The sequence below is a fragment of the Siniperca chuatsi genome, linkage group LG1 (assembly GCF_020085105.1).
Source record: "Siniperca chuatsi isolate FFG_IHB_CAS linkage group LG1, ASM2008510v1, whole genome shotgun sequence".
NCBI lineage: Eukaryota > Metazoa > Chordata > Actinopteri > Centrarchiformes > Sinipercidae > Siniperca > Siniperca chuatsi.
The window spans coordinates 7,637,202-7,662,948 of NC_058042.1; the positions used below are offsets into that span (position 1 = coordinate 7,637,202).

At 38.5% G+C, this 25,747-nt stretch overlaps 1 protein-coding gene across 5 annotated transcripts in view; it reads right to left on the bottom strand.

Annotated features, from left to right (window-relative positions):
* The window catches only part of tspan4a (tetraspanin 4a), a 121,914-nt gene that overhangs the window by 83,256 nt on the left and 12,911 nt on the right, over nucleotides 1-25,747 (bottom strand). For 2 of the 5 annotated variants that reach the window (XM_044193099.1, XM_044193108.1), the window contains exon 2: nucleotides 8,832-8,911. In XM_044193099.1, coding sequence (XP_044049034.1) covers nucleotides 8,832-8,894 — 63 coding nt within the window. In that variant the 5' untranslated portion in view covers nucleotides 8,895-8,911. Of the gene's footprint in view, nucleotides 1-8,831; nucleotides 10,632-25,747 lie in introns of those variants that run through there. The other 3 variants (XM_044193090.1, XM_044193081.1, XM_044193073.1) reach the window with 3 other exon arrangements.

The following is a 25,747-nucleotide window of genomic DNA, read 5'->3' on the forward strand; positions in this document are numbered from 1 at the left end:
TCCAGGTTTGTTGCTATTTTTCTGTCATTCTTAATCCTGCCTACTAAGCTCTGATTGGTCGATTGTTTCTCTATGAGCACAACACCAGACCTTTTTGAATCACTGAACAAACTGGAGATGTGGGTGGCGAGGTTTGGAACCAGGCCACATGCCCATAATGCTAACCTCAAATTTCTCATTTAATCAAATCGTTTTATCATTATAAAATCGCCTCAGGACAATTTTTAAAAGTGACTTTCAATAGCCTGTGGATATAGGAATGTATTTAAAAAGCGTTTTTCGAAGGGCAAGAAGAATGGACTGTGATGTGAGGTAAGTTGGCAGCCCACAAAGAGCAAAAGTCGTGTTATCAGTAGCATCAATACAATTTGCAACATTGTTCAACTCCTGAAAAGTGAGTCGGCAAAAAGTCAAAGTAACGTTGGAGTGTCCAGGGAAACAGGCAGGAGAAAAACAACCAGCCAAAACAGACTCGAGATCAGCTTTGTATCAGGTTTATTCACTAAATGGAATCCGGTTACTTTTTGCTACCAAGGGGCTTTTGTGAATGAACTGACATTCATTTTTAACTTTATATGTTTTCTTCCGGATATAAAGGGAAGTTGCAACATTGGCCCACATTTTGTCTTTATACATTGAAGTAGTTCAGTAGAAGAATGTAAAGGACAAACGCGTCTAATTTATCACAGCATAATGATGGCTTATTCAGACTAAAAACGTATTCGCCCTTACAGTAACAAATTGTGCCAATCCTTTCATAACATAAGAAAATAAAACTGTTCACAGCTCACTTATAAATATCACTGGCGAGACTAAATGAAGTCATGATTTCATACTGACACATTTATGTGGCTTTTCATATCCATGGAAACATGAAGAAAATCGGATTTTAAAAAGCTGAAGAATGCTTCAAGTAGGTCAGTGTTATGGCAATGCCAAAATCTGGTGTCAATAAAAGCTGAAGACTGGAATCAAAGGGGTTTGAGTATTAAACTGGCAGCGATGATAAAGCCAGAGCAGCCTCACTGAGGCACCACCTAAGCCTCTTTCTGAGCCCATAAAAGCCCTGGAGAGATTTATTAAAAAGGATATTTTCACCAAAATCTGTCAGAAAATAAACTTATGTATTTAGGATATATTTAATTGCAAATATTGTAATTTATTCAGCACTAACTAAATATCCCAGCACTACCTACTGCGCTAACACGACAGATAGTAGTGCTGATAAGGTTTAGACACAAAAATATGTCTTCATCTCTAAACATAACGATGAAGACATCCCCAGTGTCTCTGCTTTTTCCCCCATTTCCATAACTTTCCCCACAATCGAATGTGGGTGTGACAGTGTTGCCTGTTAGCTTTGTGCACAAACATGCCAAACAGCAGGCCTATTATCTGGACCACTCATGCCGTGCACGTCCCTCCGGTCCTGCTGCAAATCGATGGACTGTGTCTGCAGGGGCTGGGCGGGGCTGACAGATCTCAAATCAGTAGAAAGACAATTCCAATTGATCTGGCTAAATCAGTGGAGACAGATGCAACCCATTCACAACTCTGGCAATCTATGGATCCTCCGTTGGGCTCTGACCTACATTATGATGACAAGTAAACATAACTTCAGAGGACACGTCTTCAGTATCTTCCTTCTGCCTGCTCTCTTCCTATCTTCTCCTCTCTGTCCCAGTCTCACCCGCTGCTGCATGGATTTCATCCCCCCCACTCCCCGCGGTGTGGAAAAGCCACGTTTGTGCTAACAAGATTAATTAAAAAGTGGCTGTAAATGAGAAGTTATATTTTGGTATTTTGTAGCTGTGGGGTGCTTTTTCCAGCTCCGTGGTGGTTTCCGCTGAAGAAGATTAGTGTTGTGCATCGTCACATATTTTTGAGTTGCCCACTGTTGAATTTTTTTGGTGAAGTTGTTGCTGCTACATTTAGGGGATAATCAGCGTTTGTCCTGGAGCGCAGAAATCCACCTCTACCGTTGCATTTTTATTTATACTTTTTTTTTTAACACTTTGTCTAGGAAGAAGTGATACCCAGGCTGCTCTCACCCACACAGATGTTTATGTACGAGGTCAGAGTGCTGAGCTTATTTTCCACACTTACCAGTAATGGGAATTAACACAAGAGTGTCTGACTGTAGAGTGAGTGAAGAGTCATTGGATTCCAATTTGAGTGAGATGTGTTAGCTGCCGTTGACTTTATTTGCACCAAAGTGTGTGACATGTGACTATGTGAGCACACACACTCACACACGCAAACAAGCGCAGACCTTGTGATTTCTTTTCATGCAGTGTTTCGAAAAAGACTTGTTTCCATGACAATCTGCAAGTTGATGCACCTTTTATGACATGAAATCGGAATACAGACTGAGTAATGGCTTTGTTCCACATGTTTATTCTTGGAGAGAAAACAGGGACTCCAAAAACACATGTATAATAACTGTAATAACACTACTGTATCTACTGCTACTACTACTAATATACAATAACGTAGCCTGTGTATATATAGGGCTACATACAAGGAATTTATTGGTGTTTATTTTGATTATTTAAAAATGTGCGGGGGGGGGGTTCCAGATGAAAATCAGATTTTAAATATACTCTTTGCAGCACAAACATACCGCAGTTTAAATGTTCCCTTTTTAAAAACTTACTTAGAGGGACTCTGATGCATAATTAGCACTTAATTTGTGTTTTCTCCCTATTTTCTCTTCCCTTTCTATTACCAGAAGCATTGTCTGAGCTGTCAACGCTGCAAGAGGACCTTTTTAATTTAAACAGAGTTGATAAGTGTCTGCAGCAGGGAACATAACTTGGATGTTTGGGGGCATAAAATCAGTGTGAAACTAAGTTTAAACCAATCTGCTCCTTTGGTGACTGTGGCTTAGTGGTAGAGCGGGTCGTCCACCAATCGGAATGTCGGCAGTTTGATCCCAGCTTCCCCCAGCCCACATGTTGAAGTGTCCACTGAACCCCAAATTGCTCCTGAGGGCTGTGCCATCAGTGTATGAATGTGATATGTAGTTGAAGCGCTTTGAGAAAAAAAAAAACCCTGCGTACTTTTAAGGAAGAATTAGTTAAAACTGAGAAAAAACACAATGGAACAATGAGATTTACCTCAAAAGTTTCAAACAATAATATCATAAATAAAAGTCACTGCAAGTAATAAAAATGACAGCTATGAATAATAAACAGGAATAAGACATTTAAATACAAGAGCATGACAAAAAAAATGGTTTTGAGAAGTGATTTAAAGCTTAACACAGATTTTGCCAAATTTAGGAAAGTTGTTTTAAAGTTTTAATTTAGATTCAAACTGTTGCAGGACTTTGACCAGAGTCCCTTCTGGAGCAAGACAGCAGTAAGTTTGCTCCAGTAGATCTAGATGTCATCTACATATATTCCCATCATCCCGGCTCCTTCAGTAGCTGATGACCAGCAGCTCTGACATCAATCATAACGACCGTTCTCACTAACCCGTTACAGTTTGACTCCTTGACATCTTGAACCTTGAGAGCAAAATTAGTCGGTGACACCAGAATGAGTGTCCCAGAAAATCCTGATACTTCTGACTGCTGTGTCATAAGCCTGTTTGCTGACTGAAAGTACAACTTTGTTCATTCTGTCAACTAAACTCTATTTTCCCACAAATTCTAAACATCAGCCAAAAACATGTAATTAATTTCACTCTAACGAAATATACATTTGTACATTTTATGCTAATGCATAATTTTTAGAATAAAGTAATTGTGGCATTTGTAGATATTTGCCACATGGTATTTTGTTACGCAGTGAAGCACCTACTTCCACCAAGAAGGAGCTTTGAAATTAGTTATTATTTATAGTTATTTGATGCTTTATAATCAACAGCGAGCAAAAGATTAATTGATGGAATTACTCAGAGTGGAAACAAAATAAGTAGCCAAAAAGAAACACAAGTAGCAAAACTATCTCGCATGGTGGATAACACATTTTTTGTAAAATCCATAAAAACATGAAATAAATAGAAAGAATACAAGAGCCTGTACCTAATTGACTGACTTTTTAAAATACATTTTTGGTCAGGTGTCCTTTTTTTTTTTGCAATTTCTAAAAAATTATTTCAAAAATATAAACTATTTCAAAAAATATCACCTGTTTTAATTAAAAAATCCCATCAGAGGAAGGTCAGAGTTTCACATCTTCTTCTGGTCTTATTTTACCAGCCACAACAAAAAGCATCCTGACCACAGTTTGGTTCTCCTCCACCTCCTGCTGCTCTCAGGGCAGCATTTGGAACATACTGAGAATACAGATGGACAGCAGCGAAGTAGATCAGGCTGCAGGAGTCATTTGAGAAAGTTTCTATTGATGTTTTGATATATTTTATTTGCCATCACCCTGGTTTGTCACTGCAATCCGTTGTAACTGCTGTGAATCCAAGCTGACCACAGCTCAGCTCAGACACAGACTTTTCACATTTTAAGCCTACAGACATTAAGTATTTTATATTAAAAACAAGTTGTACTGTATATTTGCAGACTGTATAGTTTACTTCGGCCTGTCACATGTGTCAGTCTTCTCACACAGCATGTGGATTCACATTGTCCCTCCACAACAAAATTAAACAGTGTTAAGCTGACACTGTCAAGGTTCATATAAATCGACATGGATATTACACTTGAAGGTTTTCTCTGTGTGTGTGCGCAGTTTGTCACTTTCTAATCTAGTTGTCAATACATATCTGCAACATGACAACTTCCTGTACATTCTCTGCACTCAGCAGACAGACTGATTCTGCTCTTGATTATTTCTGTCGTTGATGCTGCTCTCCTGGTGTTGTTGGTATCTTACGAATGTTACAAAAGAGGTTTGCAGTGTCAGTGGGTTTAGTCAGTGATTAAAGTGGTAACTGGTGAGATTTTCTTATTTACATATTATATATCATATGTCTTTGGTGCTTATTGCTATGGTGTATGTCAGTCAAACAGGCATGTAATATGCTTATACTTTCCTTTCGGAGATTCTCCCAGTGGCACTTTTTTTTTGTCATTCCAGCCAAAGCTGTCACTGCACATACTATAACTACCCAGTTCTTTAAGGGTTTTTTTTTCTCTTGCTGCCTCTGGAAAGACATGTAACTTCTTGCATGACAGAACTTTTTGGTTTTGTGTCCAAAAACTGGACAATCACACTGCAGTACACATCACAGTCCTGGATGGCTATTCAAAGGATTCTGGCATTTAACGCTCATAAAGCTCTGTATCAAATGAATTTCTATAATACAAACCCAGTAGAGGGAATAAGGTGAGTTTCTCAATGACAATTCAGGAAATTTCACACAGTTTTGAGACGCGTTAACCATGCTACAATACTCAGAAATTCATTATTAGTGTTGCAATATAGCCTTTGGTCACTTGGGGCATCAATAAGCACAATGATGTTGAGCAGGACTCCAGTCCATAAGCAAAGAAGAAGTTATGCGCCGTTTTGGATTTTACATTGATATTATTGAGTGCTGAGTCCTAAAACCCAGAAATGAGTTAGCATTTTTGCACTTCCGGTTTCCTCAATTTTCACGTTTTGTTCTACGACATAAAATACATTAGTAAATACAGAGACATCAGAGGTTGTCGGGGACATTCAATGTCATCAGGCCGAACACAGAAAATCATCTACTCACTAGTCTGTCTTTATAGCCTCGATGTTTTTTTTTTATACAGTCTATGGTTTATGCTTGCGCTCTTGCAAACTATTCTAGGTAACGCAAAGAGGATTTTGTAGAAGAGGTAAGTGTGCAAAATCAAATTACGTTGGAAGCTTAGTGGTGACGATGAATTCATGCAACCGTGGTGTAGCTCGTTTATAGCCTAACCTTAGCTTTTTACTTTTGGTGATTGCATTTACGCTTCAAAAATAATAAAAGTGGTGTTCATGTGTGAAGATTATCTTGCTGAACAAAATGTGTAAGTATCATAAACTTTTGTTTGCCACAGAGCTTATTTTCTGCAATAATTTAAATGGAATCCAATGGAAAAATCCTGTTGGCTATTTTTTAGGGAACCTGGGCTATACTAAATTCTGAGTTGTACATCATCCATGCAACACTCTATTAGGACTGCAACTTATAGTTGTTTTCATTATTGGTTAATCTGTCTTATGTTTTAAATAATCGATTCATCATTTGGACTAGTAAATGTTAGAAAATATGTACAACATGAAAAATGCCAATCACAACTTTCCAGAGCCCAAGATGATGATTTCAAATGTCTTCATTTGTTCAACCAACAGTCCCAAACTTGCAAACCCAAAATATTCAATTTACAGTGATATAAAACAGTGAAAAGAAGGAAAAACTCACATTTGAGGGGCTGGAACCAGCAATCATTTTGTCCTTGTTGCTTGAAGTTTTGCCCCTGCTAACGGATATTATCGCTGAGGAAATAGGCTAAATAAATGGCAACTTTATAGCCCAGCAGCTTTAATGTAGGATCAATACATCACAAAGAAGAGCAATCTCTGTCTATTACAAATAAGCAGAGAATGACTCTTAGTAGACTACTGACATTCCTTGTAGTCCTGTTTTCAAAAATGTAAAATTGTTATTTCTAGCATGGTGTAAGCACTGAGCACACACTATCATTTTGATGGTAGTAAATTACTTAAATGAATGATGATCACTGTTTCAATAGACAAAGCTGTATTTTATGATTTGGGGAAATCAGCAATAAAGATAAATTAACTAAGGATATCCCCACCAGACCAATTTGTCATATACAAGGCCACTATCTGACTCTCAGGTTTAGGTTGTCATTAGCCAGGGCGGGTATTACTGTATCAAGGAGTGAGAGCGAGAGTGAGAGAGATCCAGGATCACCATTGTTAGTTTTAGTGAAGCAACTAACCGAAAGAGAGACAAAGACCTCAGGACAACAGCTAGTGATATGGAGGTTGGCTGCTAGCCAAGTTCTACAAAGTTTTTGTTCTCGCCCCGGACAAACTCTGAAACTGCGACATGCTGCCAACAATATTGTTATGCAAGTGTTGTTTGTGTAATACAATGTCTTGGCGCTCACCTCGAACCCGCATCTTATCAGTTGCACATATACACACACACATGCGCATGGAGTATCTTCTTTTGTGGTACGCCACTATGCCTAGTACAATGAATGCTGCCTCCACCTGACAGAGTGTAATTAAACAGAAGAAATTATGAGCTTCAACCTTCATCGATGGATGACAATTTTTGGGGGGTCAAATGTCCCTCTTTCGTATATTTGGGGGCGTGTCCCCCTCAGCAATTACGCGCATATACCACTCAACCGCTCACTTCCTCGTTCAAAATCACATCCCTAAAAGACCAGCTCATAGTAAGTTAGTAAGTCCAATAATAAAACCTGTTTCTTACGCTGCAGAGTGCAGATCTTATTAACAGTTGAACTTGTGGAGTTGGGAATCTCACTGATATGAATAATCTATTTAATAATAATCTAAGTGAAAGTTGTTGGTGACGAGACCACTTTCTGTGCTCCTTTTTCACACAGGATGTAAACTCTTCACTCTGAAACTGAAAGTAAAGTTGAAATCAAACGTATTTCGATTGGTTCAGTGTTCATATAATCTGTGTTGAGGGCCCAAGAGCCGCCATCCCACCCACTACTTTCAACAGAATATTGAGGTCACATTCAAAACCTATGAAATCACCCAATGAGACGTACAAGTTCATCAAGTCCGAGTTTGGATGAACTTTTTATTGGAAGAGCTCCTCTGTTCTTACCTGGAGGATCATAACACGATTGGCTTCTCAGGAGAAGGCTACAGCTCGTCATGTTATGTGGTCATTATTTATCCCCAGCGGCAACACACACACACACACACACACACACACTCACACTCACACAGATAGAGTGCACTAATAACAAACACTGCAACCCCTCTTTGACAGCAGTTTATAGCTGACAGAAGATGTGGAGGTGAAGAGGTCACTCATGCCCTGAGGGAGATTACATCTTGGCAGCTAGATTGCATCTCATAGTTCAAGGCTTCATCTCATTCCATTAACAATAAGAAAAGAAGTATGACAAATAAAAGGAATCCCAGCAAGGTAACCACAGAGGCCAGCAAAACTGACAAGTTGCAACGGATTGCACAATGGGAGTCTGTGGCAAAAAAAACAAAAAACCCACACAGATGAAGCATAGATCGAGATCTTTAAATGTGAAGCACAGCCGTGGAACATGACAGGCTTCACAGTGCAAATGAAAGAGATCTGTTATGGGGCTATCGGAGTGGGATTGACAGAGGCAGACAGACACCGAAGCTCAAACATCCCCAAGGCAGACAGATAAGATCAGCCAGATAGAGCAGATTGACAGCAGATGCTTTGATGGGCTGAGAAGCCTTATTGTGCAGGGAGGAGAGTGAAGCAGAGGTAGGTGAATTACATCACAACGGTAACACTGTGATTAACTAGTGTACACACAATGCAAGCTCCAAATATGCCAAAGCCTAACACAGCAAACAATGCAGTGTACACCCACACTTAAAGTACTGTATATGGAACAGAAAAAACTCGACTCACCCACGTAGTGGGCTTTGTACACATGATCTAAATGCATGATCTGTCTCTTTCTCACACTCCCCCCCTCCTCACTCCTTTCACATCACTCTGGTTGCACAGACACACGTAACAGAGCTCCCTCTAATCAAGATAAGACAAAAACCGTGGGACAGAGATGTACAGAGATTTACATACAAAAATGTAAAAGTGAAGAAAGCAAAACATCAAACATCCCCCAAAACTCACGCACACTTAGAGATGGAAAAAGTATAATATAAAAAGGGACTCACCCAGAAAAGGAGGTTGAAGAAGACCATTCCATATCGCAGGGCCATCATGCAACCCTCGGCCATCCTGCAGCGCCGCAGTTCTAGGAGGAATATGAAGGAGAGGTCCAGGTAAAACACCACATACTTCTTCCCCTGGGCGTAGCGCCCCTTGGACGTCTGCGGCCCCTTTGTCGTGTGAAAGCCAAATGCAAACGGCGGCCGCTTATACTCAAACTCCCCACTGAAGCGGTGAAACCCAGAAGTGAACGGTGGCGTGTCGGGTTTGCTGTCCAGAGACGGACTGCGCCGGTACGGAGTCTCGTCTGTGCTCGAGCGTCTCATTATGGAAGCTGAATGAGCCTGTAAGAGTCTTTAATAGTCACTCTGTGTACTTCAGGTCTGAGCAAAGTCCACAACGAGGGACCAGAAGTTATTCCACTGAGGGCTCAGAGACGGATTTCAGCAATGTTTCAACCTATCCCCAGTTTAGCTCAAAATAATTATAACCCCTGTCAAACCCGGGAATGGCTGATTTAATTATACCCCAAGTGTGATCACACTTGATCTGTGTTAATCTGTGGAAGATAATGTGCTGCCATTTACTTGACTGGAGTTCTCTTTAATCCTATAGTGCCACTATATTCAGCAGCAGACTTTGCATAATCCTGCCGCAACACCTGTGTAATTCTGTGTATTTAGAAAATAATCCCAACACACACACACACATCTGCACGTCCCTGTTTCCCTCGCTGTAATCGCTCAAACACAGGTGTCATGCTCTGAGAGATAAACTGGTTTGCAGTTTCATCTCGTAACAGTTCAATCAGGTAAACGACTGGAAGGCTTTGACTTGACCTCTCCAGCTGCTTTGGGTTGGCAAAATGAACCAGAAACGTCCTACCTGGTCTCATGGGAAATTCCTGAGCAGGTGCTCTCGGCTGGGAGGTAATGGCACCCCTGCTTCAGCCAATCCACTTCTTTCACTCAGTAACAGATCACACATCCACTGACAATGAAATGCTACGCTCTGGTCTAAATCGTGGCTGAGTGTTCAGCATGTGGTTGTAGCTCTCGGTGTGCTTTTGCTGACATGCAAAAAAAAGGAAAGAACTAAACAAGGCAAGGAGATGAGAGGGAAGGATGGTTACGAATGTGAGAGGAAGGTTGAAAAGAAGCATGAAAGGATGGATAACGCATGCGAGCGGACCATTCTTTGACTTCTTGAATTAGTATCCCTGTTGAATTGCTGCTTTGCCCAATTTCCCCCTCGCTTCTTTTTTGCCTCTGCCCTAACTTGTCCCTTTTGTCTCTGAAAAGTGTCTAGGGGTTACTCTGCCTCTCTCCACAGCCGGCTCTTCACACATCTAGCAATTCACCCTCTTCAACTCTCTCTCTCATTCTCTTCCTGCACCTCACTCTGAGCCCCTCTCTGCTGACGGCGGCTAATTAATTTCCAGACTCTCATCAGTGAGGCAAAGTGTGCGGTGTCCGCTCTTCTCGTCTCTCTCTCTCCCCTCCGTTACAGAATTTCTATCCTCTTCTCTAGGTGGGCAAGGAGATCAAGGTGTCCACCGGGGTCATGGCCAAGCCTCGAGAGAAGACGGAGCAGGATGGAGAGACAGGCAGGGAGAAGAGAGACAGTTTCCTTAGAGAAGCCAAAGAAAGACTGCAGTGTTTGAGCAGTAGTCCAGCCTCGCTTCCTGAAGCTCCCTCCCTCTTTCTCTTCACAAGCTCCTGTTCTTTTTCTTTCTCTGTCCCCCCACCCTCTCCCCTTTTCTTTCCTCCCTCCTCTTACAAGCTCCGATGCTCTCCCCTTCACACGCACAATCTCAAACACCCCATCCCTCCTCGGTAACTGTCCCCAAAACCTGGCAGCGCAAAAGGCAGGAGCAGTCATTCATATTCTGGCCACACCCTACGAGGGAGCACAACCAATCAGTGTCTCGAAGCCCCATCCTCCCTCGTGCACACACCAATCATGACCATCTACCAGACAGCACACACACATATGCGAGCGCGCACGCACGCACACACACACACACACACACACAATGTACGTACACAGACAAAAACCTGGTGTGTTGATAACATACCAGTGCTGAGAAGCCTGCTGCACTTGTGCTAGTGTTTCCTCCTCTCTGCCTCCTGCCTGGAATTCATTCCACATGCAGAGGTTGTTCTTGCGCACAACCCAGACTGCATGCATTGCTTCAGTCATGTTCCTCTCTCTCTCTCTCTCTGGACCTGAACTTGGGTCATACAGTATCCATGTAGCAGCACTCGGCACAGATTTCCACTCTAAAAACAACTCACCTAAAGTGTGTCTCTGTACGAACATAGCGGGAAGTACACACTGCTGCTGACAGCACTGACACAAAATTACTGCATGTTCTCCACAACCTGGTAGCCTTCTGGGTCAGTGGCTTTATGAGTCCACAGGGACGTTTCAAAGCTGCAAAGGTACTGACTTCATTCACGGCTGCATCAAGTATTTAATGGATTTCTGTTTTGTCTCCTGCAAGTATTTTTGTCAGACTGTGGAGGTGGCCTAGGAGAGTGAAGGTGACTTACTGACATGATTGTAAAGAGCCTGCGATACTGTTGGGCTAATAGTGTTTTCTCCCAAAATGTTACTGAACAATGAGGCAATATCAAAATGATGAAAAAGGTCTTTATCCAAAGATTTTAAAAACTGGTAAGAAATGAACATTAGATGATAGCAGCACTGATGCAACGTATACGTAGTCTTGCAGAAATACAGAGCCAATGTCCCAACATCCCGCCTGGGCTAGCTGCTGTTCTATTAGATAAACTATTAATCTTAAGCACTTGCTATTTGATTTTGAACCCCTTGTCATTTTAACAATGTTAAACAACAACAATTACAGGCCACACAGGACTGACCAGCAATCCAAAAAAAGGAGAGGTTGAAAAAAAACATCCTGTGTAGCAAAAAGTCACGTAAATTATTGAAGAAAGAAATAGGTTTCTTACAGTGTTTGCTAACAAACAAGCTACTTGCTACATTATTTGGAAAGTCACAAATTGTTTATATTGAACAAATGAATGTCTTTCTCAAGCTTGTTAGCTTGCTAGCAATAGCATTACTATCAGCACACCAGATCTATTTACTTCACATTCAGTAAATTACCTGACTGTGAAGTATCTACAACATCAATTAAAACAGAATGGTTTGCTTTTAATTGTCAATAAAAAAAATAATTATGAAAAAGACACGCACATCCCAAAGTCCACTAGGATGGGTGCTGGATAAAAACCTACAGATAGAAACGCTTTGCTTCATGGTCAATCATATCATCCAATATCTCTCAAGAAAAATCTTCAACCGTATCAGACGGATTTGCAGCTCTAATGAAGACTTCTACACCTAAACTAAAGAGCTCGAAAATCGCTTCAGACAGAGGATATAAAGACACTTAGATTAAAAGTGCTTCATCACGTTTTTCCAACATGTCACAAACTGAATGCCTTGCTAATACTAACCGAAAAGAAACAGAAAATAGAGTTGTTTGTGCCACTTAATATTCACTGGTATCCAAGGCCATAGAGAGTGTAATAAAAGAACATTGGCATATTATTGATACAGACCCAGTAGTAACTGCTTTTCTAACATGTCTCTAATACTTTCTGACATGTCTAACAGTAACACTGCCATTTTGTATTTGGTGTGCTTCATGTTTGAGCATTTCTCTTTACATATGATTTTACTTTATGGTATATCAAGGCTATATATATATACAAAAAATACAGAAGGAAATTCACAGTATATACCAAATATGTATTCCCAATAGATAGTATTCCCTGAAATGGCTCAGGCTGAAAAGCTGTCATAGATAGACAGAGGTGCCTCTTAATAGGTAGTGTATGTATATATATATATATATATATATATATATATATATATATATATATATATTATACACTACCTATTAAGAGGCACCTCTGTCTAGTTTATCATTCTATTGTTTTAGGGATCAAAGTAACACCTATATGTGTTATGCCTAATATGATGTGCTTAATATAAAATGTATATATATATATATATATATATATATATATATATATATATATATATATATATATATATATTCTTCTATTTTGTAATTGAGTATTTGCAAAAGGTGGGGTATGTAACGTTTGTTTATCAAATGGATTGTGGGTATTTAAGATGGCGGCTCTCTTTATTTGTTTCAACTTTGCTTTTAATTGTCAACAAGTAAAAAGGACTATCCAGCATATATTTGTCATTTAATCAGTTTTTAGGTATCGTACTGTCTCACAAAGAAATACGCAGCAGTTGCTACTCAACGCTCAGTTTGATACTGATTTGATATTGTTAAAAATGAACTGATTGCAGAGATTTTATCAAGAGTATCTACAATGCATATACAAAAATGGCTTACATGCAGGTCAATAAGCAAACAGGATTAACCACCATATTTTTTTATCATTTCATATAGCCTATGAGTTAACAGCACCATGTACTGGCAAAAAGCATGGTTCTCATTAGCCAGGTCTCCATCCAAATGTAGCGCAAATTTTAACCGAATTTACAGAAAATCGTCGAAAGAAAATGCAAATGAATGCGCTTTTCCCTTCACTACCGTTATGTGAATATTACGAGTTGATTTGTCAAGATAAACAGTTGGTGGCGCTAATGCTCCAGTCAGGCGATGATGTAATCAAAGGAGTGCCAGTCAAACCTCAAACGATGGAAAATGTGATTGAAATATGGCATTTATGTTTGTTTCATGTATTGATTTGAGTAACATTAAAGTCTCCTCTTCGCTCCACACAGACCTGATGTTTTTACATACTCAGCATGCTTATTCATATATGATCCACATTGTTGAATCACAACACATAGGGAAAACATGTCATATTTAGACAGCACGTGGTTCATCACTTACATGTCAGTTGTGTCCCAATCTGCTTTCACTTTCACGAAATATACACACTGGGATGAATCATGCAGCAGGAAACTCATTATGTGTTTAAGTGGGTTGTCATTAACATAATGTCACGCCACAAAGCAAAACACCTTACTAGTCATTCATGTTATCCCCTAACCTAACACATCCACTGCCACACAAACTCTACCCCAGATTCTCACACACACAGATTCACACACAAACCAGCACACAGACAAAGTAAATGTGCAGTGGCAACCCGGGGGTGGCGGCTGCTTTGATGTCCTCTGCATGTACAAATACACAGAAGGAAAAAAAAAAGGTTTTGGCTGCAGCAAGGAAACATGATACACAACATGATGAAATCCATCTCTGTTAAGAATGAAGGTTTATAGATAGGGGGACATATTAAAGTACTTTATGAATCGCTGTCATGTGAAACAAGGACGTAAATCGACTGACATGCTCAGTCAGACACACAAAGTGCGCTGTGCTGCACTCTGGTCTCCATGCAGCCATAAAGAGGTAGGAGTCTGGCTTGCTTTCCCTTGTTTAAAGCTGGAATATGAGTCTCCTATGAATATCTCCACTAAATGACAAAACAGGCTACAAGGATAACTGCTGTGCGCACACAGCAGCAATATGAGCATATGAAATGAGAATGGCTTTCCACAAGACTGGCAAATTATTTAGAGTTGTTTGTCTGCTAGAATATTAGCTTATGTAACCACAAAAAATTATTTCAGTTCACACTTTTACCATGATGCTATTTTGGGCAAGTTACATTTTCAGACTTTATATGCCTCCTTTTAAGGTAAGCTGTTATTAGGAGTTTATAAATCAATGTTCAACAAAGCATCTATTATGTGAATTCATAATGGTAACGTTTACAGTGATACAACAGCAGCTTTATTTTTGAAAATATTATCTCTATCTCTGTATCTTATCATATTATGTTGAGAAACAGTTTTCTGTTGATCACAACTCAATGCTTTAATTTTCACAAGGTCACAAATCTTTTTATTTCTTTTGGTGATTATATTTATTTTAAAGCCATTTCAGAGGATGACTGTTTAATATCTTGAGATACAAGATATAATTTGATATATCGATATAACAGGATTTTACTGTCAGTTCTGTATCAGCCCCAAAAATCTAATTTTAGTCATCTCCAGTGCTGCTGAAAAACATCACATGATGTCACCTCTACATGTTACTGTACTGGCAATACAACACCAATGACCTAAATGGATCCAGAAATGAAAGGTACCGTTTTTGACACTGTTGAAATGCTGTAGCTTGAAATTTTCCTTGAAAACATGCTTTTAAACAGCTTCATCCTAGGTAAGTTAAAGCATCATTCATCAAATCACATGCAGAATAAATGCCCTTAAGGCATCTTAAAACTCCTCAAAAAACACCTTAAGATATTGTTTTACTGTAAGTCTGCACAACAGTTTCTGCCATTTTCTGGCCATGAATAATGAACAGACCAGAAAATCACATCGTGGCCATTGTTTAATCATCAGAACCTGAGAATCTGCCAGGTTCAGGTGCTGTCAAGATGTTACTTTCCAAAAACACAGCTGTGTGAGAGGCAGATGAGGCGACTGAAAGCACATTTTCACAACAGCATGACAGCAAAGATCATTGAGGAATCAGGGCCATGAAGATTAATAACAACACGTCTGATGGGAAATAAACGTGTTTTACTCAACCAAGCCGACTCATGAGGGATTTAAGATTCGCTTTGCTGACAAAATAGAGATTTATGGACATTTAAACAAAAATAGATGCATAAAGAAATGAAATATGAAAGTGTAAACACTGAAACCAGCACTGCAGAATTAATACCAAAGGTAAATACAAGATTAAATAATAAACAAATTATGTAAAAGCCTTCTAATGGAAATGGTAATATAAAATAATAAATTATTCTATATAAAATATGGTTGTTATGTTCTTCAAAACATAATGGGATGATTTAACATAGCGTTCTAGTAACAATCTTTTAGTATGTTATTAATAATTGAAATATTAGAAAACCCCAAAACATTTAGATATAATTTTGATGCACAATGGCAACAGAACTGTCTGTGAATGTACGGTGTTCAAGACCAAAACTATGACCCTGAATGTGTCTAAACTTACCTGAGAGAAAATGTGGCCTCACACACTTGACAACAGTCAGTGCTGCTGAGTACTGTTGGCATAGCAATGGAAGGGCTGCACAAGCATAGCATGAATTTAGCATGTATTTGTGTAACATAATAATAGATTTAACTTTATTTAACTTTGATTTATAGTCTCATTGAAATCAATAATTTTCAAGACTGACCTGAGAGCAAAAAACATTTACAATCAGGCAACCACATATAAATATATTTAAAATCAGACAACCAAGTAACAAAAATAATAAATGGAAACAAGGGTCATAAAAAAACATCAGTAGGAAAGCTTTAAAATCTCCAAAGAATGTAAGACTCTAGCTCAACAGCTGTTTGCAGTTAATTCCATTTAAAAGTTACGTGGTACCTGCCAAGATTACAGATGGCATGTCTAAGGTCGATTAATTATTGCATTACATACTGTAGTTACAAGATTCTAATAAATGAGAGAAGAGGAGTGAGGTGGTTTCAAAGCTTTATCAGCAGAGCTTTATAGATAAATATCATGAGATCATATCCCTTCTTGTCAATAAAGTGCATTTAACTGTGATACAGAAAGCAATGACGAGAATGAAATCTGACAGTGATGAAGTGTAACACCGTGATAAACAGGGTAAGTCTGATGGGGCAACATGAGTGTGACCATCCGTAGTGGAAAGTAACTAAGTACATTTAGTACTGTACTCTACTTTAGCTACTTTATACTTCTACTCCACCACATTTCAAATCAAAATATTGTACTTTTTACTACGCTACATTTATTTAACAGCTGTAGTTATTAGTTACTTTTCAGATGAAGATTTTACATACAAAATATATGATCAACTTAATAAATATGTTTCCTCAAGTACCTCGGAGTTTCTGAAGCACTTAAATGCTGTAGTTGGTCAAGGTGGAGCTAATTTTAAGTAACACTTAAATGTTAATGCATCAAAAACAATGACCCAATCACATAAAAATATAAAACTAACAAGAGCCACTCAGTATAACGAGTACTTTTACTTTTGATACTTTAAGTGCATTTTATTGCTATAACTTGTGTACTTTTTATAAATATAATTTTGAATGCAGAACTTTTGCTATATTTTTATACTAATACTTCTTCCACCACTGAGGACCATGAATGTCTGTACCAACTTTCATTGCAATTCATCCAATAGTTGACAAGATATTTGGCTTTGGACCAATGAACTGATGGACAGACTGACATTGTCCTCCCCAAGAGTCACAACACTGTTTAGGTCAGACTGCACTAATATCGATCACAGGGTAACAATGGGTGGAGAGCTGTGCTGCTTACAAAAACATCCTGACATTGCTTCCAGCTAACATTATAAATTAAACATGAATTTAAAAAATTACCTCACACATTTATGAATCCACAAAACCCGAGAGGGAAAAATGAATGAGTCACACCTTGGTCACCATTAGTTGAATGTGGTGACTTAATACCTTTGTACATTCTGATTTAGCATTAATTACTGCTCTTAACGAAAATATTTAATTAATGTATTAATTCAATAAGGGGATTTTACATGAGGGGACACAAAACAATTAAGTGACCATGAAAAGCATCTGAGCCAACCAATTGTTCATCAGGCATGTGTTTGTGGATGAGCCCACTGATGTCTGTAGTTGTGTAACCCGACACGGTAAAATATTATTACACTGTACGTCACGCTTAGAGCCAAAGAGATACACCGCATATGCAAAGAGTTTGGATTGTGGGCGGCAGAAAAGAGTGGCTCTACGCCTATCTGCATTCATTGTGTAAAGAAGAAAACAGAAATGAAGACAAGTGTTTTGTATTCCTGTGTGTGTACAAGGCAAATCAATATTAAAAAGGCCCCGTTGTTGACTGTTGGCTACCCTAGTTGGCTTGAAGCTGGTTAGTTTTGTGGCCTAAATTAGAAATTACTCTCCGTGGACCTGTCCGCCCACAGACCTAACAGCCAACACTTTGTGTCAGGGTATGCACTGTTTAAAGGTTAAGGCTCGTGAAATTCGGTATTGTTCTTAAGCAAGAACATTTATTCTTGAACTTGGAAATAGTAGCTTGAGAAAACAATCCATATTTACAATCCAGCTTTTTACAGAGCATTCAACCAAGAAGTCCTTAAAGCTGCTCTTATTAAAATGTTTATATTAACCACTGATCAAATGACTGTGTAATGTGTAAGGGGTTGCTTGTAGTCGGTGTTCAAATTACCCTGTGGCTTTCAGGGAGCCCTATTTTTCAGGGGTGATGGGTGGAAGGGTACTGTCCACATGCACACGCTTACATGAATGCATCCCATGACAATTATGAACATGCGCCCCCACGCATGGAATAGACAGCATTGTGTTTATTAGACACAAATTATCGGAAATTGTTATGTGCAAATAAACACATACAACTCTGCTTTTAGTGACAAATCTACCGAGAATTATCACCCGAATCTGCAGTTTCCCTCAGCTCCATGGAGCTTTTTAGCATCTTTCACCTCATTGTCTGGCCCACAACTTCGCTGTTTTGGTTCACTCTCACTGCTATCATCGCATCGTTTTCAGTCATACCAGGATGCTGTTTTCAGTGAAAAAGCTCTAATAAATCCCATGTACACTAACTGCTCAGCACCGTGAATATTGGACTTACATTCACCAGGTGTAAAGAAACATGACTTCAAATTAATGCTAATGTTGTTCTGTATCTGCTGGATGTGTAAATAAGGAACTGTTTGCTGACATGTTTGCCATATAAACTTTATAAGGAGATATGTCAGTGTCGTGTTCAGAGCTCGTTTCCGCTGCTTTCAAGTGGCCAAAGAATCAGTTAATGCAGGTGGAGTGCAAGTGGATAAAATCATAACAGCTACTTAGCTCCCATGTCAACAGAACTGAGCAAACTCCTCTCAGGAAAATTACTTGACATGGATGAAATCTCCAGAAAAAGCTAGTAGGTGGACCTTAAATTGGGATTGTTTTGCCAAATTGTTTCTTACTGTGAACAAATACCATGAAAAGACCAAAACCAACAATGACTTTATCCACTGCCTGTGTAGCCAAAGCCTGCCATATTTTATTCCTCTGTACTTAGGAGCTCCATTGTTGTCCAAAAATGATCAAAAACAGATCAATGAGCCACACCGCTGTAATGACTCATTATGACGAACATGGTCACTGTAGTTTATTTTCCCAAATATACTGTATACTGCAATTAGTCCCCAACAATGCACTCTTTTCTCGTGTTTGAACAACATTTGCTAAATACTACAATGCCCAGCTGCTTTAGGAAATTACTTATAGTTTTTAAATCCCCTACACACCCACAGTACACCCACACAGTTCACTTATTTAGGCTTATTTAGGTCTTCTCAAGACCTAATAAGTGTGTACAGAGATCGACTGACATTTCCTTCTCTCTCCAGTTGCAAGTTTTAGGGCGAAACAATTCATATATCATCATATCATCATAATATCATTCTTATTGGCTCACAGGTTTACTGATCTCATGTAATTTCCATCGTAGCTCGACCCAACTTTAATCTGAACAGATTTACTCAGATCTACTGAGCCATAAACAAGTGTTTGCTGGACATTTAAAATGAACTTTTTGTGATCTGTTTTTAAAGGTTTATGTCTTTAGTAGGAACAAATTTGCTTGGGGGGAGTGTCACAGATAAGCAGTGGTGTAAGACGTACTGAGATGTTTTACTTAATTAAAAGTACCACATTATAAAAATGCTCCATTACAAGTAAAAGTACAGAAGTATTGGAAACAAAATGTACTTGTATGTCTCAAAAGTATCCAAGCATTCAGATTGTTATATTTATTATTCATCTATTATGGGATTATTAATAGTGATGCAATAACACGTAAGAAGCATTTCAACGTTGTCAAGGTGGAGCTTATTTTAATAACTTTGTATACTGTTGGGTAGTTTTTCTATAACAAAGCATCATATTTTATAATAACAATCTTGTGTTTTCTATGTAAAATCTTGATTTGAAATGTAACTGGTAACTATCTGCGAAATAAAAGCAGTGGTGTAGAAGTATAAAGTGGCAAAAGATCTATATAGTCAAGTAAAGTACAAGAGCCTCAAATATGCACTTCAGTACAGAACTTGAGTGAATGTACTTAGTTACATTCTACCACTGCAGATAAGAGAGGAATGTTGGAAAGTATTGAGGAATGGACTAACATATTGTTGCGTTTGGTCTTTTCATGGGATCTGTTGACAATAATAAAAATATAGAGTGATGTCATTTGCTCAACTAAAACTGTCATCTGAGCTTTGGGTCCTTCTTGTGTCACTGTTGGTGAGTGTTTAGTGGCAGCTGGTGGTGGTGGTGGATCAACCAAACACCCAGTCTGGGTAAGAAAGTAGAAACTTGCATCTTTTGCCATTTGTTTTGGTGCTGGTTCAGATAGCCTAAATTACCTATCATCAGGAAAGGTGAACTGAGGAAATTGAACCTTAATTATTTATACAATGTTTATAGCACAAGCTGCCTCCACAGAAAACTAATTAGGTTTAAAGTTGTTATCAGCAGGTATGTGTCACCTCATGTTCTCAAATGAGACAACACGAGTAACAATGCACAGATCTGGCCTTAGGAGCATAATTCCCATGTATATTTAAAGAAAGCCTGTCAGCTTGTGATTACACTAAAAACACGGACTCAAACAATGTTTGTGGTGAAATATAAAGAACAAAGTCTTAAAATATTCATACATTTTAGCTGCTGTATGCAGAGCTGTCCCCTGCTTTTCAGGGACCAAGCAGCGTTGTGCATTATTTGTGACAGTCATACAGTAAAATAATAATGTAAAAAGTCTTTGACTTTAATTTTGAAGTAACATAATCACTATTAAACATTTAGCTAAATTGGTAAGTCAAGATTAGTGCTAATCAGCAGAATTTAGAAGCTATGAAAGAGGTTTGGTAATCAGCACATTGCTCCAAAGAGGCCAAATCATCTGTGACCAAATTGCAGCTGCACCAGTCAAAATAAACTGCAAGATTTTAATATGTCAAGGGGCACAGTCTGGAAAGTCATGACAAAATGTGTGAAAAGCCAACTGCATCGAAAAAGAGAAACAGCAGTAACTACGACCAAGGATATGACACCTTTGTAGTTGCACTGGGGTTTGACTTCAAATTTAAAAGCCTTTCTCAATAAGTGCTTAATATTTTTTCTGTCCCTGTACACTGCTCTGCACACATTGTGTTGTGTTAGAAAAACACATCTTAAATTTGTGCTTACACATCCTCTTTTTTCTATTTGTTTTCTCTTCTGTGCACCTGATGGCTAGTGCTGTGACATTTTGTAGTTTGATTGTCATTATTTACTTTTAAAGTTAATAGTTTGTCATTTTGCGAAATATGCTTATTTGCTTTTTTGCCAAGAATTATATGAGATCGATACCACTGTCATATCTGTGCGTTAAATATAAGGCTTCAGCCAGCAACTGGTTCACTTAGCTTAGTACAAAGACTGGAAATAGGGGGAAACAGCTACCTTGGCTCTGCCCAAAATAAAAATAAAAATCACCTACCAGCAACCTGAAAGCTCACTAAAAAATAACTATATCTCATTTGTTTAATCAGCACAAAAAAAGTATTTAAAATACATATTGAAGTCCTTGCTGGTTGCCTGGCAACCTCACAGTGACAACGAGACTTCAGAAAGTTCCTGATCCCGGCAAAGAAATAGTCTGGCACATAACCCCCCATAAAACTTAATATGTCATTTTCACACTTTGGTTTTTATACAGATTAAACAAACAAGATAAAATGTGTTAATTAGTGAGGTTTTCAGGTGCTGGTAGGCGGATTTTATTACCTATGGACAGAGCCAGGATAGCTGTTTCCCCCTGTTTCCAGTCTTTATGCTAAGCTAAGCTAACAGGCTGCGGGCTGTAGCTTCATATTTCCCGTACAGCCAGGAAAGTCCATCTTCTCATCTAACTCTCGGCAAAAAAGCGAACCAGTGTAGATTCCAAAAACAATTCTTTAAATCTTTATAGTGCATTTAGGGCATCCTTACCAACCCATGAAGGTGGAAAATCTAATTTAGCACCAAAATGTTGCACTCAAGCAGCCAACTAAGTGGTAAACATCAGTGTTAGGTTGCAGTAAATGAATACATTACAATACAAGGCGTGACGATTCACCTCAACACATGTTCTGGCAAACAACGTACTAGGTTAATGGTTAATACATCTGTATGTCACTATGTGTGTAAGTAATGGTAGCAGGCTAGTGATTAACATTTCCAAGCTGTTAGAAGATAGAAGTGGTTATGACTGGCTTCCATTATTTACACCTTGTGGCTCTCTCATTAGTCCAGTTCATGTGAATGATGATCACACAAAAGCAAACAACCGCTATCTCTGACTTAATTTCTTTCCCTTTACAAATTCACAAGGAAATGACATCCAGATGCAGCATTTGTCATCCTGTGACTGAGGAAATCTTACAAACCTAATTTACAACTATAAATATCTTCATCTATTCATCTTCATTAATGTCTCCAGCAGTTCATCAAACATTTCTGTTATGTGAGGTGTCAGCAGCTACATGACTGATTCTGATCTCTTCTCAACACCTCTGAACAGCCAGTGTGAAAACCTCCGCACCTGCAAACATGATGTATGCATATGTGTCACATCTGCCATTTGCATCCTGCAGCTAATCCCTCCTAACAGGAAGGTTATTACCCTGCTTGCCAGTCAAATGCTGCCCAAGAACAGATTTATATGATTTCTGTGTGGACATGTATTCATGGACATGAAGGGAAGACAAATCCCCCTGGGAGGACAGAAACAGCGTGGGTTGGCTGTAAATTCATCCATCCATTTTACAGATACAAGCATACATCTCACATGTAAAAACTCACTGTGGCACACATGCATGAACGACCAACCCCACAATTAACATGGAGAAAGGTCGTTGACAGTCTCATACATACTATACATGACTCCCACTCCCAGATTATACTCTTCAAAACATCAAGCCTAACAAACATAATCCTCTTTTACTGAAATTATCCAACTAGTACTTATTTGCAGGTGAAATTGAGTGAGCTGTGTTGTTTTAAAGGTTTTCTTCACAAGTGTTTTTTTCTTTAGACGGTGTATCCAATGGTGTTGAGTGAAAAGCAAATCATTTCAACGCCATACATGCCCACACACACACAATAGTCTGAAATCTGATTTGTGCGGCCAGACTGAGACACGTGTCTTTAAATCTGAGTCAAATATCAAATCAATGGTTTAAATGTGATTTGTGAAAATCAATTTCCATGTGTTGTCTTGCTTTCCAGACTGAAAAGCATGAAATGTCTCAAATGCAACTTGGGATGCCAATCGAGTCTCTGATTGTCCCACTGGCATCGCTCATTACACAGAATATGTGTGACTATATGGACTCTTAAGTGCTTAAAACCACAATGCATGTGGTTGAATCCAATCACAGGGTATTCAGAAACTACTTCACTTATCAGTATTTTTGATGAGCAGACATGCTCTTATCTTTTTATGTTTAAGACTGTTTAACAAATGGTTTTGTAGCGTAATGAGATGCAGCGAGTTTCTTTGTGTGGAGATTGAACGTATTAATTTAGCTGAATGTGTGCGGAATGCACTGAATCTAATAATTTACATTTGCTCCAGTCACTGTGCTATAATTTCCTTGAATTCACTGAGTATAATAAACAGGCATAACATTTCAAATAAATCCACCGTTTCATTTTTTCAGTCAGACCCACATACACACAGAGACATCTGTCCTCCCTCATTCGTAGCATTAAGAGAGCATCACATCAAAACACATGCACAAAAAAACACAGCTGAAATCCCAGTGTGAGTAATCTCATCAGAGGAGTGTTCAGACAGGTGGCTGTGTGTAGGCAAACCTGCTTGATCCAGAAGACAGAGCACCAGAGAGATAAGCAGTGATAAAGTCCCTGGAGCAGACATGAAACAACTTGGATCAAGCCACATCTATTGATGCACAAGTGTGTCTTTCTGCAAGTGTGTTTTTGTGTTGGCATGTGTGTGTGTGAGCTCCATCCTTCCTTAAGGACCTTGGTCCATCGTGTTCTCCTGAGGCTGCCAATAGTGTTGACAATACAGATACAATACAACTTGCGGCAATCTGCGTCCCAAGGGCATCCAGTATTGCTTATTTAACCTGACAGGCTGTGAGGAGCAGAGCTGGTAGTGTCTGTTAGTGTTAAAATCATATCATGTATCATGCATGCATTTTTGTTTTAAAAGAATTAAAGTACTTGTTGCAGAAGGACTTTCAAGCAACAGACTCATTCTGGTCTGTGGTGCAGGATACGGTCACTATCTGCAACTTCTGTTATGAAACTAACAAGGCTGAAATGGATTTTTGGATTTTTTAATGAATCCCTTTTGTGGTAATGTTTTGTAGGGCTACTGGAATAAAGGTCAAAAACTGTAAACTAAATATAGTTTTTAGTATACTAAAAAAACTGCTCAGATAAACATGCCTATGCTCACAGTAACTAGCATGAGATGTTTTTAGGGCCATACATAATTTGGTAACCCTTGGGTAATTATTTGATTGTCTTTCTATGGTGACGTTACACTGAATGATGATGTCTAATCCTTACAGTGAAGTGAACAAAGAAAAATATTAAACAGCAGTTTGCAAAGTAAAAGGGGACAAAGTGATTGTTGTTTTTTTGCTAATGGATTATCAGCTTTTGCTGACACATGGACTGTTTATTATTCCCATGGATTCCAAAAAATGAGTGAAGGTGGCAATTGGTGAATGACAAACCTGACAAAAGACGTTTTACATTCAAATCAAGAATGTATGTGCTTGTGTATCATGTGTTCTGAATGAAAAAGACCAAAAATCAAATCTGACAGAAAATTGAATATGAAAATTCGTTCTTGACCTTGGAAATAGTAGTTGGACAAAACATTCTTAAAGGAGCAGTGTGTAGGATTTAGTGGCATCTAGCGGTGAAATTGCAGTTTGCAACCATTTGAATAGTTGTTAATTGATATTTACACTTAGTAACTGTCAGGTGTAACTGAACCAAATGACAAAGCTAACGTTAGTTAATATATAAACGCTAATATATAAATCTGTTTAGACTGACGTAAAACAAGTAATATGGAATATAATCAACATATTTGACCTGACAAATAATAAAATGCTGTTTTATAATTATGTAAACTGGTAAAAATTTCAAATACATTTTACAAAAATAACACAATGTACCTCAAATTACAAAATGTTTTGCCCAGCGTCAGTTCTATTAGCAGAATTTATTTATTATATTAGAATGAATTTACAATGGTTGACAGTTCAATTTAATATGTATGTATGTATGTTACAGCTTGTCATGTTACAGTGACTTTCTGTGACTAAGATCATTAACGAGTCAATAGTATTATTAATTGCTTGCTCTACAATATAGTATCTATAATAAAGGGATTCAGGGCCCTTGGAAGAATGCCTGATCTGCCCTGATCCAGCATGGGTCAGCTGGTTAATAGCGGCCAGTATTGCGTGGTAAATAATTTGCTCGCAGAGAGAAAAGGGTTTGATCATCAAATGTGTGCAAATGTTTTCCAAATGCAATTACATGTTTCACTGAACAGGATCATTTTATTTTAAAGCAGATTGTTACCAAGTACCGAGCAGTTGATTGGTTGTGTGCTGTCCTGTGATAGGTGTCCTTTCAACTATTAAACATGATCATGAAAAAAAATCCCACATCAAACTGGCTTTCATATCTACTTCCTACATCCTTCCTAACATTCACACATGTTGTTCTGCTTTGCTAACTAGTAATCAGAAGCTATTAT